The 16,643-nt window shown below is 41.3% G+C and overlaps 1 protein-coding gene across 8 annotated transcripts in view; it reads left to right on the top strand.

Moving 5' to 3' along the window:
* STAU1 (staufen double-stranded RNA binding protein 1) overlaps positions 1-16,643 on the top strand; it is a 72,770-nt gene that overhangs the window by 36,307 nt on the left and 19,820 nt on the right. For all 8 annotated transcript variants that reach the window (XM_021669086.2, XM_021669085.2, XM_021669081.2 and 5 more), the window contains 2 exons: positions 2,197-2,335; positions 4,165-4,330. In XM_021669086.2, the coding sequence (XP_021524761.2) occupies positions 2,235-2,335; positions 4,165-4,330 (267 nt within the window). In that variant the 5' untranslated portion in view covers positions 2,197-2,234. The remainder of the gene's footprint in view (positions 1-2,196; positions 2,336-4,164; positions 4,331-16,643) is intronic.

Genomic DNA, 16,643 nt, shown 5'->3' with positions numbered 1-16,643 from the left:
GTATTAAAAAGGTTAAACACACAGCTGCTGCCAAAGCTTTGGGAGGGAATAAAATTTTCTAAACCCACAGTCTGCCCTTTTGGTAGTGAAGGAAGGAATCTAGGTCTTATGTGTGGGCCAGACAGTTTCAAAAGGGTGTATAGAGGTACTGTTTAGTATGTATATGAATGGTTTCTTAACAAATTTGTTGATTTTGAAAGCACAGATTCTATACTACCAGTGACAAATACTTATTTTTGGAGGGAATCATTAACCTCATTCTAAAGCAGTGGTTTCCAATCTGTGGTCCTTCAACTCCTGACAATCTGGAAAGGCGGTCATAGGAAGGATGGCGGGTGACCATATGATTTCAAAGATTTCTGAAAAGTTTAATGAAAATAGATTTTTTGATAAGATTGTATAGATTACCAAGAATGCAAGTTTTATCTAGAGTCACATCAAGTCAGTGTGGTAATACTGTTTGTAATTTTGTTGGTCAGAAGTGCTGATTGTCAACTGTATGTCTCTTTTTTTTTTTAAAGATGGGGTTTCACCATGATGGCCAGGCTGGTCTTGAACTCCTGACCTCAGGTGATCCACCCATCTTGGCCTCCCAAAGTGCTAGGATTACAGGCGTGAGCCACCACGCCTGGCCGTATGTCTCTCAATTATTAAAAAAGAATGAGAAATGTAAATACTACTTAAATACAAGGCAGCAGGTAGTATCTCTTCAAACAAGGGACCCACGCAGGGAGAATACTAATCCAGAGGGCGTGGCTGGTGAAGAGTTGGGGATCAGTGATCTGGAGGCTGTGTCAGGAATGGCTGTTTTAGCAGAGACTCCGTCACATGCATGAAGTCATTCCAGGTCTTGGTACGTAGGAAGGAATCTTGGAAGTTCTCAGACACATCTTTCTTGTTAATTTTGATTTCTTTGTGTTATACTTTTTTCATATTTATTCTCTACTGCAGACACATTCTGTGGATCAGAGCTGCTCTTAAAATGATTCAGGCTGTACTTAAAATGCAATTATATGAATTTTGTAAGAAATATAATTCTAATGTAAGGGAGAGAAAGATCAGTAATTCATGTGGCCCTCTGTGCAAACCCCAAAGATACTCTTATAAATTTGATTCAAGCATTAAATTTAGTTGAACCAATTATAGTACAGAATCGGGTCATTTTTATTTCTCTGTATATACATCCTAAAGAGGCATTTTAAAGTGGATTTTTGTGTGCATTTAGATTTTGTCATTGCTAGTGTTCTGTTTTTGATATGAAAGTGTTGTGTTTAAATATGATTGTGCACTGACACTAATCTTTCTAGGCTGGCTTTCTTTTTAAATGGTTTGTAAAGGCCTATGCATTGGGTAAACTGAGAGAAAAAAATTGGAAAACGAATAACGTGTATTTTCTGAAGTTGGTAATTTTGAGATAACCTGTTGTATATGAAAATGGAACTCATTTTCCTAACAAGTCGCCACAGGTCAGATTCCTAACAAGTTACCATAGGTCAAATTGTATTAGAAATGTCAAGAATGGAAATATCTGAATATTTTGTGGGCCTTGTGTGACTTCTCCAAAGAGAACTGTGTTACCGCTTCCTCAGTGATTTTCACGTTTCCTTAAGGTGCACATCATGTTGTATTGTAGCTCTTTGAGTGTGCTTTGTGTTCTTTGAACTCCTCTTGGTCAGGAATTGTGTTTCTTAAGCTTAGCACAGTGCTTTGCATTCTAGTAATAAATGCATCGTTCAGTAGTGTGTAGAGACATACTTCTGAGTGTAAGGCAATAACCTTGTCAATTAGTACAGCCAAGGTTATATTGATTAAGTATTCTCAAACAGTAAAACAATTTGGACAGTTACACAGGATTTTTTAATCATGAAATTTGATGTGTTTTGGAACATACTTCTGAAAACTGTACCGTATAGCTTTCACCGATAATGTTGCGGGGTTAAATTTTGGCTCCTCTTATAGTCCTCAAAGTAGATTTTGTGCTGTTGACTGTGTATTAATATGGAGAAATCACAGCATATTCTTGGATTTCCTTGTCTGATGCCTAGCAGTGAGCCACCCAGGTCCTTTTGTGTAATGCATCATGAATCCAATTAGTAGAAAGCATCCTATTACTTTTTATTTGAGTATCATTATTACTTTTTATTTGAGTATCATTCTCATAACAGAAAAAAAATTTCCTTTGATTCTTTCTTGCAGAAAGCATAACCCCTACTGTAGAACTAAATGCACTGTGCATGAAACTTGGAAAAAAACCAATGTATAAGCCTGTTGACCCTTACTCTCGGATGCAATCCACCTATAACTACAACATGAGAGGAGGTGCTTATCCCCCGAGGTATGTGTGAGGTTTTTCTTTTTTCGTTTTGTTTTGTTTTTATTTTTTGGTAAAACACAGGTGAAAATATGTCTGATCTTTTACATAAACTAGTAACCTCTAGATTGTGGTGAGAGTAAGGATTTGGTTTGGGCCTGCCAAGTGTTGAAGTGAGTCTTAATTACGTTTGTACCTTTGGAACTGTGTCTTTGTGCCCTCCTTTTTTTTTTTTTCCGAGGAGATTTTGTTCTGTCACCCAGGCTGGAGTACAGTGGCGCAATCTCAGCTCACTGCAACCTCCCCCTCCCAGGTTCAAGTGATTCTCCCTGCCTTAGCCTCCTGAGTAGCTGGGATTATAGGCGCCCACCACCATGTTCGGGTAATTTTTATTTTTTATTTTTTGTATTTGTTAGTAGAGATGGGGTGTTGCCAAGTTGGCCAGGCTGGCCGCCTGTCTTGGCCTCCCAGGGTGATGGGATTACAGGCGTGAACCACCGTGCCTGGCTACCCCTCCTTTTTTTTTTTTTTTTTTTTTTTTTTTTTAAATTAGTTGAGACAGGGTCTCCCTATGTTGCCCAGACTGGTCTTGAACAGGGTTCAAGGGGTTCTCCTGCCTCAGCCTCCTAAAGTGCTAGGATTAGAGGTGTGAGCCATTACACCTGGCCCTGTGTGTTTCTTTACTGCTCTTGGAAAGGGCCTGAGCATATTCCTCACTGGCATTGTGGCTTGTGCCCTCAAGCAGTCTGGTTAAAGATCACCCTTTTAACTGCTTTGTGTAAATGAATTATATTTGGACATGATTCCCATAGCATCATGATTCCTGCAATACAATGATTCCCAGCATTTGTAAATACCTTATTATTGCATACTTTTTGATTTTTGAACTTGTGAGCTTTGTAAATAGCTTTGGTGCAATAAAATATTAATTGAAACCTGAAAATGCCATGCATTGTGAATCTTTTGCTCACGGTAATAAGACATTAGTGGATGGATGATGAATAAAATGGAATTCTTCATTTCTCTGCTATCTGTTTGGGAGTAAAGCCATTTAAAAAATACAAGCTATTGCCGGGCGCGGTGGCTCAAGCCTGTAATCCCAGCACTTTGGGAGGCCGAGGCGGGTGGATCACGAGGTCAAGAGATCGAGACCATCCTGGTCAACATGGTGAAACCCCGTCTCTACTAATACAAAAAATTAGCTGGGCACGGTGGCGCGTGCCTGTAATCCCAGCTACTCAGGAGGCTGAGACAGGAGAATTGCCTGAACCCAGGAGGCGGAGATTGCGGTGAGCCGAGATCGCGCCATTGCGCTCCAGCCTGGGTATCAAGAGCGAAACTCCGTCTCAAAAAAAAAAAAAAAAAATACAAGCTATGAAATGGATAAGAAACTGGTTTCTGCTAGGTAGGCTGCTGCTTGTTGGGATTTCTCGAAATGAGGATCCTTCCTAAAAGACTTGTGCATTAAAATTCCCAGCCTCCTGTTGAAGACATGCAAGTGTAAAGCTAAGGTTTGAGAAGGCAGAGCAAGCTACGTTTCTGTCTCAGCCAAAGCCTAATTTATTTGAGATATTATCAGTACAGGTTAGCATGATACATTGAATTCATAATTTATAAGCCATTGTATTTCATGAAACGTAAGTTTGGATTGCTAAACACTCTGCTTATACTGTGTAGAAATTCTAATTCAGTTTAAGCTTTTATGAAATCTGGATATATTGATGAAGAGTGATTAACATCAAACACTAACGTGAGTAGGATCGTGATGAAGGAAAGATTTGCATTTGCTAGAGGATGTATGGGTGACTTACCAACTTGAGACTATAATTTGCCTAACCCCCTTTTACTTCTAGGTACTTTTATCCATTTCCAGTTCCACCTTTACTTTATCAAGTGGAGCTTTCTGTGGGAGGACAGCAATTTAATGGGAAAGGAAAGACAAGACAGGCTGCGAAACATGATGCTGCTGCCAAAGCGTTGCGGATCCTGCAGAATGAGCCCCCACCAGAGAGGCTGGAGGTGAGGAGCAGAGCCCAGGCTCTCTGACACTTTGACAGGGTAGAAGGGTCATGAGGAGATGTCACTGCACGTTATCTTTTCTAAGAAGGCACATTGACAGCTGTCCGTAATTTTTCTTTGAATGCCTCCAAGATTTTGTGCTCTGTAGCTTTCTTGCTTTTTACCCCTTTTTTCTTTTAAAATTAAGAAAATCAGTTGCCTTCTTTTTTACTTGATGACATGGTTTTGAGTGACATGATATGGTGTGAACGTGTTAGAAAGTTTGCAATTCAATTGAGTTGTGAAGAACATGTATGGATGAAGTCTTCAGTGCTGAAGGTTATGCTTGCCAGAATCTACTGTGATTTATGATACTAGATTAGAGAATTTTCTGATGCTGTTCTTAACCAGCCACTCTTGATTATATAGAAGCTCCTGTTACCTATTGCTGCATAATGGACCATCACAACATTTAATGATGGTTTAAACATCTCCAAGCATTTATTTTGCTTATGAGTCTGCAGTTGAGGCAGGGCTTGGCAAGGGTTGTTCCACACAGCTTTGGTTGAGGTGGCTCTGCAGGGGGTTGAAGGATCTGCTTTTAAGATGGCTCACTCATGTGGCTGGTAAGTTGGTGCTTGCTGTCAGCTAGGAGCTTAGCTGGGGCTCTGGCCCCAGGACCTCATTTCATCCCTGGGTGACCTATGGAAAAATTGCTTACACTTCCTCATGGTATGGTGTCTGGTTGCCAAGGGTAAGCATCCTAGAAGATAGGAAATGGAAGCAGCTGCCAGTTTCTTAAGGCTTAGGCCCAGAAATCACAGCATTGAGTCTGCCATACTCTACCGGTCAAGTGGGCACAGAGCCCAGATTCAAAGGAAGGAGATAGAGAAACGTCACTTTTTAAAAAATTGAGGTAAAAATTATATAGCCTAAATTTACCACTTTAAGTGTACAGTTCAGTGGATTTTAGTACATTCACAATATGGAGAATCCCACTTCCAAATGAAGGGATTGTCAAAGAATTAGGGGACATGTTTTAAAACCACCATGATAGGAAAAAACATTTTTGTGACTAAACAGCAATATAATTTTTAGGGAATCAGTAACTCCATGCCATTGAGGGGTCAGAGCATTAGTGAATATCTTTGGCCAGGTAGAATCTTATCACAGATAAAGTCACAAAGTCCAGAAGAAGCCCAGTGAATTGAAAACATTGAGATTTCATAATTCTGTTTAATCACAGCAGGAAATGCCACCTGAAAATATCTCTGGGTAGCGTTTGACTTTTCTTCCCCAGGAAACATGTTCACAAAGAACAAGAAGAACTTGCAGAGAACAGTGGGCTAAGTATGTGATGAGAGGTGTAGACCCGAGTGGACCTTGGGCAGGGTGCCTACTGAGGTCTGTTGTATCCAGTTGCCACCCAGGGCGACCCAGCTCAGGCTTCATGGCTGGCCGCACAGAAGCGATTTGTTTTTCTTTTGTTACGCTGCGTTTCCATTTTCCACTGTAATCACCTATTCTAACAGATGATCTGTTTCCAGGGCCCACTGAGGACCAGATAAAAGAAAATGAGGCTGTAGTTAAAAGAGGAGGATTTAGTGAAGTTAAAAGGATGAGCTTTTCAGTGGTGAGATTTGTTAAAACATCAAAAAGGTAGTAGTATAATGTGAGTTATTTTGGAGGCTTTTCAGTTTTTTACTTGACTGGTGCTAATTTAATTGGAGTCAGATGGAGTAGATATTTCTAGTTCCTTCCAGCCAACAGTTGATAAACAATTGCTAGGCACTGATACAGGGATTTTCTGCATCAAAATCACTTGAGAAGTTAAAAAAAAAAAATTTCTAGGCCGAATACCAGGATTCTAATGCAGTAGGTCTAGGGTAAGACCCAGGAATCTGGCTTTTGCTCTTTTTTTTTTTTTTTTTTTTTGGAGGCAGTCTCCCTCTGACACCCAGGCTGGAGTATAGTGGAATGATCTTGGCTCACTGCAACTTCCATCTCCTGGGTTTAAGCGATTCTTGTGGCTTAGCCTCCTGAGTAACTGGGATTATAGGCGTTCACCACGACGCCCAGCTAATTTTTGTATTTTTAGTAGAAACTTAGTTTTCAGCATGTTGCCCAGGCTGGTCTCAAGCTCCTGAGCTCAGGTGATCTGACCTCTTTGGCCTTCCAAAGTTCTGGGATTATGGGTGTGAGCCACACAGCCATGTTGTTGTTAATGAGCTCTTGGAGTAATTCTGAGGTATGGTCAAGGTTGGAGAACCACAGATCTAAATGCTGTCAGCACTTCCCCAGGAGTGAGTCCTCCATGAGAGTGATCACAGTATTGCTACAAAGAATGAACGCCTTTTAGAGTTTCTGAGTCTTGTGCTCTCACTCACTAGAGCAGCATTGGTTGACACAGTCCTGCGGGCAGTTGCTGTTGTAGACATGTTCTCCTGAGCTGAGTTTTCACTGGCTCCTGTGAAATCTCAGAGGAGCTTTGCTGGGAGCTGTGTTTAAATCTGCTTGTGCCCCTTGACTTTTCTCCTCCGTGCCCCTTTTCTAGCTATATAGAGTTTGAAGTAGAGACCATGCCTTTCAGAAATGGCTTAAAGGCTGGCCTTGGCCAGTGAAATGAAGAGTCATTAACTCAGAGAAGACAAACTTGAAGTACTGGATGAGTATCCCTTATCCTAAATGCTTGGGACCAGAAGTGTTTTAGATTTTAGAGCTTTTTTTGATTTTGGAATATTTTTCCATTATACGTAATGAGATATCTTGGGGATGGGACCCAAGTCTAAACATAAAATTTGTGTTTCATATACATGTTATACACAAAGCCTAAATGTAATTTTATTTTTTTCTTGGGGATATTGAATAAGCTGTTTTTCAATATTCCCAAGAAAATGTGATGCGTTGCATGAGGTCAGGTCATGTATGGAATTTTCCACTTGTGGCGTCATTTCAGTGTTCAGAAGTTTGATTTTTGGAGCATTTTAGATTTTGTATTTTTGAATTAGGAATGATTAGCCTATAGTAAGTGAAATACTTGGCCTCTTTCTTAAGTGTGCTGCCCTTCATTTTATCAGGCACTGTGATAGTGGGCAGTAGGGGAATAAAGAGAGACAGTTTTAAAAGATAATTTTTTTTTCCTTAAAAATAGTGCATATGGGCTATAAAAAATACTAAATTCAAAAACAAGGAAAAATAAATGATTTATAAAGTTACCACTTACAGATAATCACATATAGACCATTTGGAGTATATTCACTGACAAGCACATATGCAGGTAAATACAGGTGCCTATCTGTTTCATAAACATGGCATGACAGTGTACAGTAACCACCTTTTTTCACTGATGGTTTATCTTGAATATGTTATGTCATTTACTTATAATTCTTTGGAGGACTAAAATTCATTGCACACATAAGCACTTTTTAATGGCTGCAAAATATTCTACTGTGTGAATGCACTGCTTTAATTTCTAACAGGGACTTGATTTTTAGGTTGTTTATAGTTTTCCCTCTTATAAAATGGGTCAGGAAGAACATTGTTGCAGTAAAGTCTTTGTCCACAGTCCTAGAAGTGGAATTGCTGAACCAGAGGGCATACACGGTGGTACATATGGCCAAGTTCTCCACAGAAAGAGGGTGCCATTTTAGAACCTGCGGACAGACCGTAAGCAGCCTGTTGTCCATAGCCTGGCAGCATTGGAAGTGATCATTTTAAACAAATTGTCAGTGTGGCTGTGGAAAATTTGTGGAGCATGTGATTGTGTGGTGGATCAATGCATCTTCTCTAGAAGACATGCAGTAAAGCCAGCACTTGCTGTCTACAGGGCAGGTATAGTCTGGACCCTCCATGCCAGTGCTGTGCTAGACCCTGAGTTGAAAACAGCCAGTGCTGTCCCTTTTCCTGTGAACTTAGTCAAATGGAGCTGCCAGACATTAACATTAATATCAGCAAAAAGTGCAGTTAGTGCAGGGTTGTACAGGTAACAAGGATTAGAAGAACGTAAAATATCTCATTTAGGTTGGAGTAATGGTGTTGAGTTCCGAGCAGTCTTTTCAGAGGAAGAGACATCTCGGCTGAGACTAAAGATCAGCAAAGAGCAGGGACAGTGTATGCCCAGAGAGGAGGCGGCAGTTGCAAAGGCTCCAAGTTAAGAAAAAGTGCATGAGTTACTTATTTATTTACTTATTTAATCTAAGGTTTGTGCTAATAAAGGATCAGTTTTACTCAGTATCTGAGCTGTTAGGAGCAGTATGGTCATAGCTGCAGTGTCTGTAATAGAGAAAAACGGGCTAGCTTAAATGTCCATTACTAGGGGAAGTGGTTAAAAACATGGCTGCATTTATCCCATGAGTACCAGTGTGGTATCTAATATACACAGGCATGAAAGGGGATCAAGATGCAGAGCTGTTACTGTGTGTACAGTGTGATCCTGTTGGTGTTTCAGTAAACAGCAAAGCCAACTGTAAGTGTGGGTATGTATTTTTCTTTGTTTCCTTTTTTTTTTTTGAGACAGGGTTTTGCTCTGTCGCCCAGGCTGGAGTGCAGAGGTATGATTGTGGCTCACTGCAGCCTTGACCTCCCTGGGTTCAGGTGATCCTCCCATCCCTGCCTTCTGAGTAGCTGGGACTATAGATGCATGCCACCATGCCCTGCTAATTTTTGTATTTTTTTTTTTTTTATAGAGTTGGGGTTTCTCCATGTTGCCCTGGCTGGTCTTAAACTCCTAGGCTTAAGTGATCTCCCCACCTTATCTCCCAAAATACTGGGATTACAGGCATGAGCCACCTTAAAAAGCCCGAAGTTTTTAAAATACTTTGTTTTACTTTTGTAAAAATGGATAAATGCAACTTTTTCTGGTTTTGAGTCCTTATCTTCACTTGGGACAGTTGCATACTTAAGTAGGTGTAAAGTTAAAATAGAAGACCCATTTATTTATTTTCTTGAGATGGGGTCTTACTCTGTCACTTGGGCTGGATTGCAATGGCTTGATTTTTGGCTCACTGCAACTCCGCCTCCTGGACTCAAGCAATCCTTCCACCTCAGCCTCCAGAGTAGCTGGGACCACAGGTGTGTGCCGCCACACCTGGCTAATTTTTGTATATTTGGTAGAGACGAGGTTTCACCATGTTTCCCAGGCTGGTCTTGAACTCCTGAGCTCAAATGACCCACATGCCTTGGCCTCCCAAACTGCTGGGATTACAGTCATGAGTCACAGTGCCTGGCCTAAAATTGGAGACCTTAACAATCTCCTTGTTTTCCTCAGTGTTCATTGGACCTTAGTTTTCTTTTTATTCTTTTATTTTTTTTCTAACAGAGAGGAGTCTCGCTATTGTTGCCCAGACAGTGGCTCTACACAGATGTGATCATAGTACCCTATGGCCTTGAAGTCCCGGCTTCAAGAGTTCCTCTAACCTCTTGAGTATCTGGGACTACAGGCATGCTTGTGCTTGGCTCAGGTTTTCATTTTTAAATTGTTTTTTGGGACAGAGTCTCGCTCTGTCACCCAGGCTGGAGTGCAGTGGCGTGATCTCGGCTGACTGTAACCTCCGCCTCGTGGGTTCAAGTGATTCTTCTGCCTCAGCCTCCTGAGTAGCTGGGATTACAGGTGTACACCATCACGCCCAGCTGATTTTTGTATTTTTAGTAGAGGTGGGGTTTCACCATATTGGCCAGGCTGGTCTTGAACTCCTGAACTTGTCATCTGCCTGCCTGGGTCTCCCTGAGTGCTGGGATTACAGGTATGAGCCACTGTGCCTAGATAGGTTTCCTTTTTTTTTTTTTTGGAGACACGAGTCTCGCTCTGTCACCCAGGCTGGAGTGCAGTGGTGCGATCTTGGCTGACTGCAGCCTCCACACCTCCCAGGTTCAAGCGATTCTCCTGCCTCAGCCTCCCGAGTAGCTAGGACTATAGGCGCGTGCCACCACTACAGGTGCATGCCACCACCAGCTAATTTTTGTATTTTTAGTAGAGACGGGATTTCACCGTATTGGTCAGGCTGGTCTTGAACTCCTGAACTTGTGATCTGCCTGCCTCAGCCTCCCAAAGTGCTGGGATTACAGGAGTGAGCCACCGCACCCAGCCCAGGTTTCCATTTTTTAAGCTGCTTTTTCAAGCTCTTTAAGGAATGATATTGCATGAGTTTTATTCTTTTTTAGAGGTATTACAAAAAACTGAAAGTATACTTTTTTTTAAATAGTGCAGAACTCATTTTTTCTTACAATTATAGCGGCCTTTTGGATCTTTTTATAAATCTTTACATGATGGGATCTTAGGGTTCTTAATTTTCCTGTGTTTTGAAACATTTTGCTCTTTGTTATTCTACATAATTATTTCAGTACTAGTCATCATCTATTCCCAAATATGCCAGATAAGATGAAAATCATAAGAAAATGGAAGAATGATAAAGTCTCTGGGTGGATGTACAATAATGAAATAATTGTCATGATTGCACCACCTTTTATTATACTCATGGCCTTGCCCAAACTATTGCATTGTCTTCAAAGAGATTAAAAAAGAAGACTGGAGACACCATCTTTTGAGTCTCCTTTTTGCTTTCATTGAACCCAGGTGAGAATCCAGAATTTTTCTATTTTTCATCTGTAACATCAAGGAGAAGAGAATTGACAGAGGAAGACATTGCCAATGATTAGACAAATGACAAGATGAATGCAAAAAGACAGATAGATGGCAGCACTCCATACTGTAATGATGATGGTGAGATTGTCTAAGCAAAATCTTAGACACTGAGTCTTCATATAATAGCATAGATGAATTGCCTCAAACTCAAGAATCAGCTAGTGATCAATGTATTTCTATAATGTACGGAAAGGAAACGTCTATTCTCATGTAGTCATTCAACAGAAAGGACTTCATCATGCAACATTTTTCGACAAGAAGCCGCCCCATTCTGTTTGTATTTAAAAAAAAAAAAAGTACGTGTGACAACATTCTTTTATGTTTGGCTGCCAATGTTTATTTCTTACCACTTACTGTCAGCAAAGTAAGTGGACAAATGCACAAGAAGGTGTGTGTCCAAAGGTGATTAGAAGAAAATACAAATAAAAATGACCAAAATCACTGGATTGATTCTTCTGTTGGTGTTAATAAATCTGAAAATGAAAGTGTTTTGTACTTAAGGAGCTAAGAAGATGGCTTTCTCTTCAACAGAATTATGAGTCTGTTTCAAAAGTAGTGTGTTTTGACAGTGCCAGTATGTGAAGAATCTGAAGTCCTGATAAGTTAGAACCTATCAGAGATAGACTTGGAATCTGGCATTGCCACAGGTGGGCTGTGCCCTAGGTTCAGGTGCATCAGGTGATGAGCAGTTAGTTGCATATAGAGGACCTTGCTTTTTTTCAGGTATATATGCCTTCCAAACTAGAAACATTGGGATGAGAAGTTGGGTTTGCTGTGTTTAAGTTCTTATTAAAATGTCTAATAAAATGGCTTTTGTCATCCTTTTATTTGGTATATTGTTTGTAAAATGACTTTACATATAGAAAAATAAAAGAGTCTGTTGGAGCCAGATAATAAATGGTGATGGCTAATTTTCCTAGCATACTGTGAAGGTTAAGTATGGTTCAGAGCATTTCTTTCTTTTCTGTTTTTTTTGTTTTTTTTTTGAAATACAGTCTTGCTTTGTCGCCCTAGCTGGAGTGCAGTGGCAAGACTGTGGCTCACTGCAGCCTTGACCTCTTGGCCTCAAGTGATCCTCCCATCTCAGCCTCCTTTGTAGCTGGGACTACAGGCCTACACCACCACACCTGGCTAATTTTTGTATTTTTTGTAGAGATGTGGGTTTTGCCATATTGCCCAGGCTGGTTTTGAACTCCTGGGCTCAAGTGATCTCCCCACCATGGCTTCTCAAAGTGCTGAAATTACAGAGATTAACTATCACACCTGGCCTGTTTCTTAATGTTGCCTAGATATTATTGCTGAATTATACACTGTGGTATCAGCGTTAACAGGAATTACTTCATTGTGAAGATAAGATTGATCAGGCCCACTAAACCTTCCTCATTTTACTGGGAATGGTTTTTGTGGATTAGTTTTGAACTGTTTGCTGCCTCCCTACTTGGAACATTTTGTCAGACTGGATAATATGAAATTTTTTAATGAGCCAGGCATGAAGGCTCATTCCTGTAATCGCAGCACTTGGGACGGCTGAGGTGGGAGGATCAGTTGAGCCCAGGAGTTCGAGACCAGCCTGGACAAGATGGTGAGACCTCACCTCTACCAGAAATATTTGAAAAAAAAAATAATGGTAGCATGTACCTGTAGTCTTAGCTAATGTAAAGGTTGAGGCGGGAGAATTGCTTGAGCCTGGGAGATCAAGGCTTTAGTAAGCTCTGATTATCCCATTGCACTGTAGCCTGGGTGGCAGAGCTGAGGCCCTGTGTCCAAAACAAACAAACAAAAAAAAGATGTAAAAGAGCAATATAATTTCATTTTCAGATGTATGTTTTTGTTTCATATTTTGCATTTTTATTTTACTGGCTGCTTTGTCCCTATTGATACTCCTCTGGAAGCAGTACCTTAGAGCAGTGAATCTCAACTCCAGTCACCTGGGGACTTACTTAAAAAATAAACAAATACTATAAATAAAACTGCTATCCAGGCCATGCCCTCAAAAATTTGAGTTCAGTTGTCTGGAGCAGGCTTCAGGATCTGAACTTGGGAAGCTCCCAAGTGATTCTAGTGCTGTCTGGTTGAGAACCACTGGCTTAGGGTGTAGTACTGAGCAGTAGAACCCATTGTTTTCTATCAGTCTTATGTGGAACCTTGATACATGTATATAAAATAGAAAAGGAGCATTTCATTAGTATAAATCGTTACTAAAAAATTTTTTTTTGGCTAGGCACAGTAGCTCATGCCTGTGATCCTAGCACTTTGGGAGACCAAGCCAGGAGGATCACCTGAAGTCAGAAGTTCAAGACCAGCCTGGCCAACATGAAGAAACCCCTATCTCCACAAAAAATACAAAACATTAGCCAGGTGTGGTTGCTTGTACCTGTAGTCCCAGCTCCTTGGGAGGCTGAGGCAGGAGAATCACTGGAACCCAGGAGGTGGAGGTTGCAGTGAGCAGAGATCGCACCACTGCACTCCAGCCTGGGCAACAGAGTGAGACTTCATCTCAAAAATAAATAAGTAAATAAATATATTTTTTTGTAGAGGTGGGGTCTTGTTATGTTGCCCAGGATAGTCTCAAACTCCTAGGTTCAAGTGACCCTCCCACCTTGGCCTCCCAAAGTGCTGGGATTACAGTCATTAGTATAAACTTACAAGTTTGGATTTATAATAATAAAGATAATTTCTGAGAATGAGGTATGTGAATTTTCAAAACAATTATATTCATTTAAAAACATGGCTGGAAAAGGTACAGTGGTGCAGTCTCAGCTCACTGCAATCTCTGCCTCCAGGCTCAAGTGATTCTCCTGCGTCAGCCTTGGGACTACAGGTATGCGCCACCACACCCAGCTAATTTATGTATTTTCAATAGAGACAGGGTTTTACCCTGTTGGCCAGGCTGGTCTCAAACTCCTGACCTCAAGTGATCCGCCTGCCTTGGCCTCCCAGAGTGCTGGGATTATTGGCATGAGCCACCTCACCCGCCTGTTGCCTTGTTTTTTAAGAGATGGAGTCTTGTTCTGCCACCCAGGCTGGAGTGCAGTGGCAAAGATCATAGCTTACTGCAGCCTTAAACTCCTGGGCAGTCAATCAAGTGATCTTTTTGCCTCAGCCACCCCAGTAGCTGGGACTATAGGCACACTCCACTGCCTTTGAGTAATTTTTAAGTATTTTTTGTAGAGGTGAAAGTCTCACTTTGTTGCGTAGGCAAGTCTCCTTTTGTCTAGGCTGGTCTCCTGGCTTCAAGCAGACCACCCATCTCAGCCTCCAAAAGTGTTGGGATTACAGGCCTGAGCCACCGTGTGTGGCTCATTGTTTTTCTTAAAAACAGAAAAAAATATGTCAGTACTACTTAACTGTTGACATTTGTTAAATCCAAGACAATTGCCTGTTACATTATTATCTGTATGTTTGAAATAGGTTATAAATAAAAATAAAAGTTAAAACCTAATTGGGCTGATAGAATGAACAAAACATTTGAAAACTGGGGCATGTGCATGGTGTTCGAAGTCTTGTAAGTCTCAGCACCTGGTTTATTTCCAAATTGTGTTCTGGCTGCACATAAGGAGAGTGTTCTCATTGGCACAGCTACTTAGCATGTGGACCTTTTTTATTTTTTATTTATTTTTTTTTTTTTGAGACGGAGTTTCGCTCTTGTTACCCAGGCTGGAGCGCAATGGCGCGATCTCGGCTCACCGCAATCTCCGCCTCCTGGGTTCAGGCAATTCTCCTGCCTCAGCCTCCTGAGTAGCTGGGATTACAGGCACGCGCCACCGTGCCCAGCTCATTTTTTTTTTTGTATTAGTAGAGACGGGGTTTCACCATGTTGACCAGGATGGTCTCGATCTCTTGACCTCGTGATCCACCCGCCTCGGCCTCCCAAAGTGCTGGGATTACAGGCTTGAGCCACCGCGCCCGGCCCCCTTTTTTATTTTTTTAAACAGATCGTCTATTTAAAAAAAAAATCTCTTCAAGGAAACAGCTGTCAAAAAGCTTTATTCTGTTGTGCACAAAAATGAGTTAATCTGGGGTTAGCAGTATCTTAATATTTGGTGTGAAACATTTTTGTTGTTACTTTTTTAAAAATTCAGGCAAAGTATACATCTAGGCCGAGCGCAGTGGCTCACGCCTGTAATCCCAGCACTTTGGGAGGCCAAGGCAGGTGGATCATGAGGTCAAGAGATCGAGACCATCCTGGTCAACATGGTGAAACCTCGTCTCAAAAAAAAAAAAAAAAAAAAAAAAAAAAAAAAAATCTAAAAGTATTAAACATTTTTAAATGTACCAGTGGCATTAAAGTATATTCTCAGTTTTGCACAACTATCACCACTACTCATTTTCAGAACCTTTTCATCATTCCAAATAGAAATTCTGGACTCATTCAAGAGTTACTCCTCACTCTCTTGCTCCCAGCCCCTGGTAACCTCTATTTTACTTTCTGTTTCTATACATTTGCCTGGTCTCGTCACTTCATAAAAATGGATATTCTTTTACGTCTGGCTTGTGTCACTTCCTATAATGTTTTCAGGGTTCATCTCTGTTATAGCATGTTTCAGAATTTCATTTCTTTTTTAAGAGTGAATGTTTTATGGTATAAGTAGTCAATATTTTCTTTTTCCAGTCATCTGTTGATGACATCTGGGTTGTTTTTACCTTTTTGCTATTGTGAATGCTGCTATGAACCCTGGTTTATACGAATTTGTTCAAGTTCCTACTTTCAGGTCTTTTGGGTTTATATCTAGAAGTGGAATGCCTGGATCATATAATTATTATATGTTTAATTTTTTGAGGAACTACCAAACTGTTTTCCACAGCAACTGTACCATTTTACAATTTCTATTTATTTATTTATTGAGATGGAATCTCACTCTGTTGCCCAGACTGGAATGCAGTGGCGCAATCTTGGCTCACTGTAACCTCCATCTCCTGGGTTCAGGAGATTCTCCTGCCTCAGCCTCTACTGAGTAGCTGGGACTACAGGTGCATGCCACCATGCCTGGCTAATTATTTGTATTTTTAGTAGAGATGGAGTTTCACCGTGTTAGCCAGGATGGTCTCAATTTCCTGACCTCGTGATGTGCCTGCCTCAGCCTCCCAAAGTACTGAGATTACAGGGATGAGCCACCGTGCTGGCCTTTTTTTCCCTTTTCTTCTTTTTTTGAGACAGAGTCTCACTCTGTCATCAGGCGCCAGGCTGGAGTGCAGTGGCGCGATCTCAGCTCACTGCAACCTCTGCCTCCCAGGTTCAAGCAGTTCTCCTGCCTCAGCCTCCCGAGTAGCTGGGACTACAGGCATGTGCCACCACACCCAGTTAATTTTTGTGTTTTTTAGTAGAGACGGGGTTTCACCATGTTGGCCAGGATGGTCTTGCTCTCTTGACCTCGTGATCCACCCGCCTTGGCCTCCCAAAGTGCTGAGATTACAGGCATGAGCCACTGTGCCAAGCCTTTTTTTCTTTTGAGACAGAATCTTGCTCTGTTGCTCAGGCTGGAGTGCGGTGGCTTGGCCTTGGCTCGCTGCAACCTCTGCCTCCTGGGTTCAAGCAATTCTCCTGCCTCAGCCTCCAGAATAGCTGGGATGACAGGCACTTGCCACCACACACAGCTAATTTTTTTGTATTTTTAGTAGATATGGGGTTTCATCATGTTGCCCAGGCTGGTTTTGAACTTCTGGCTTCAAGTGATCCACCTGCCTCAGCCTCCC

This window comes from Aotus nancymaae, unplaced genomic scaffold (genome assembly GCF_030222135.1).
Source record: "Aotus nancymaae isolate 86718 unplaced genomic scaffold, 86718_ANA_hifiasm-v0.15.2.pri h1tg000029l, whole genome shotgun sequence".
Classification (NCBI taxonomy): domain Eukaryota; kingdom Metazoa; phylum Chordata; class Mammalia; order Primates; family Aotidae; genus Aotus; species Aotus nancymaae.
This window is presented reverse-complemented; position numbering and strand designations above follow the sequence as displayed.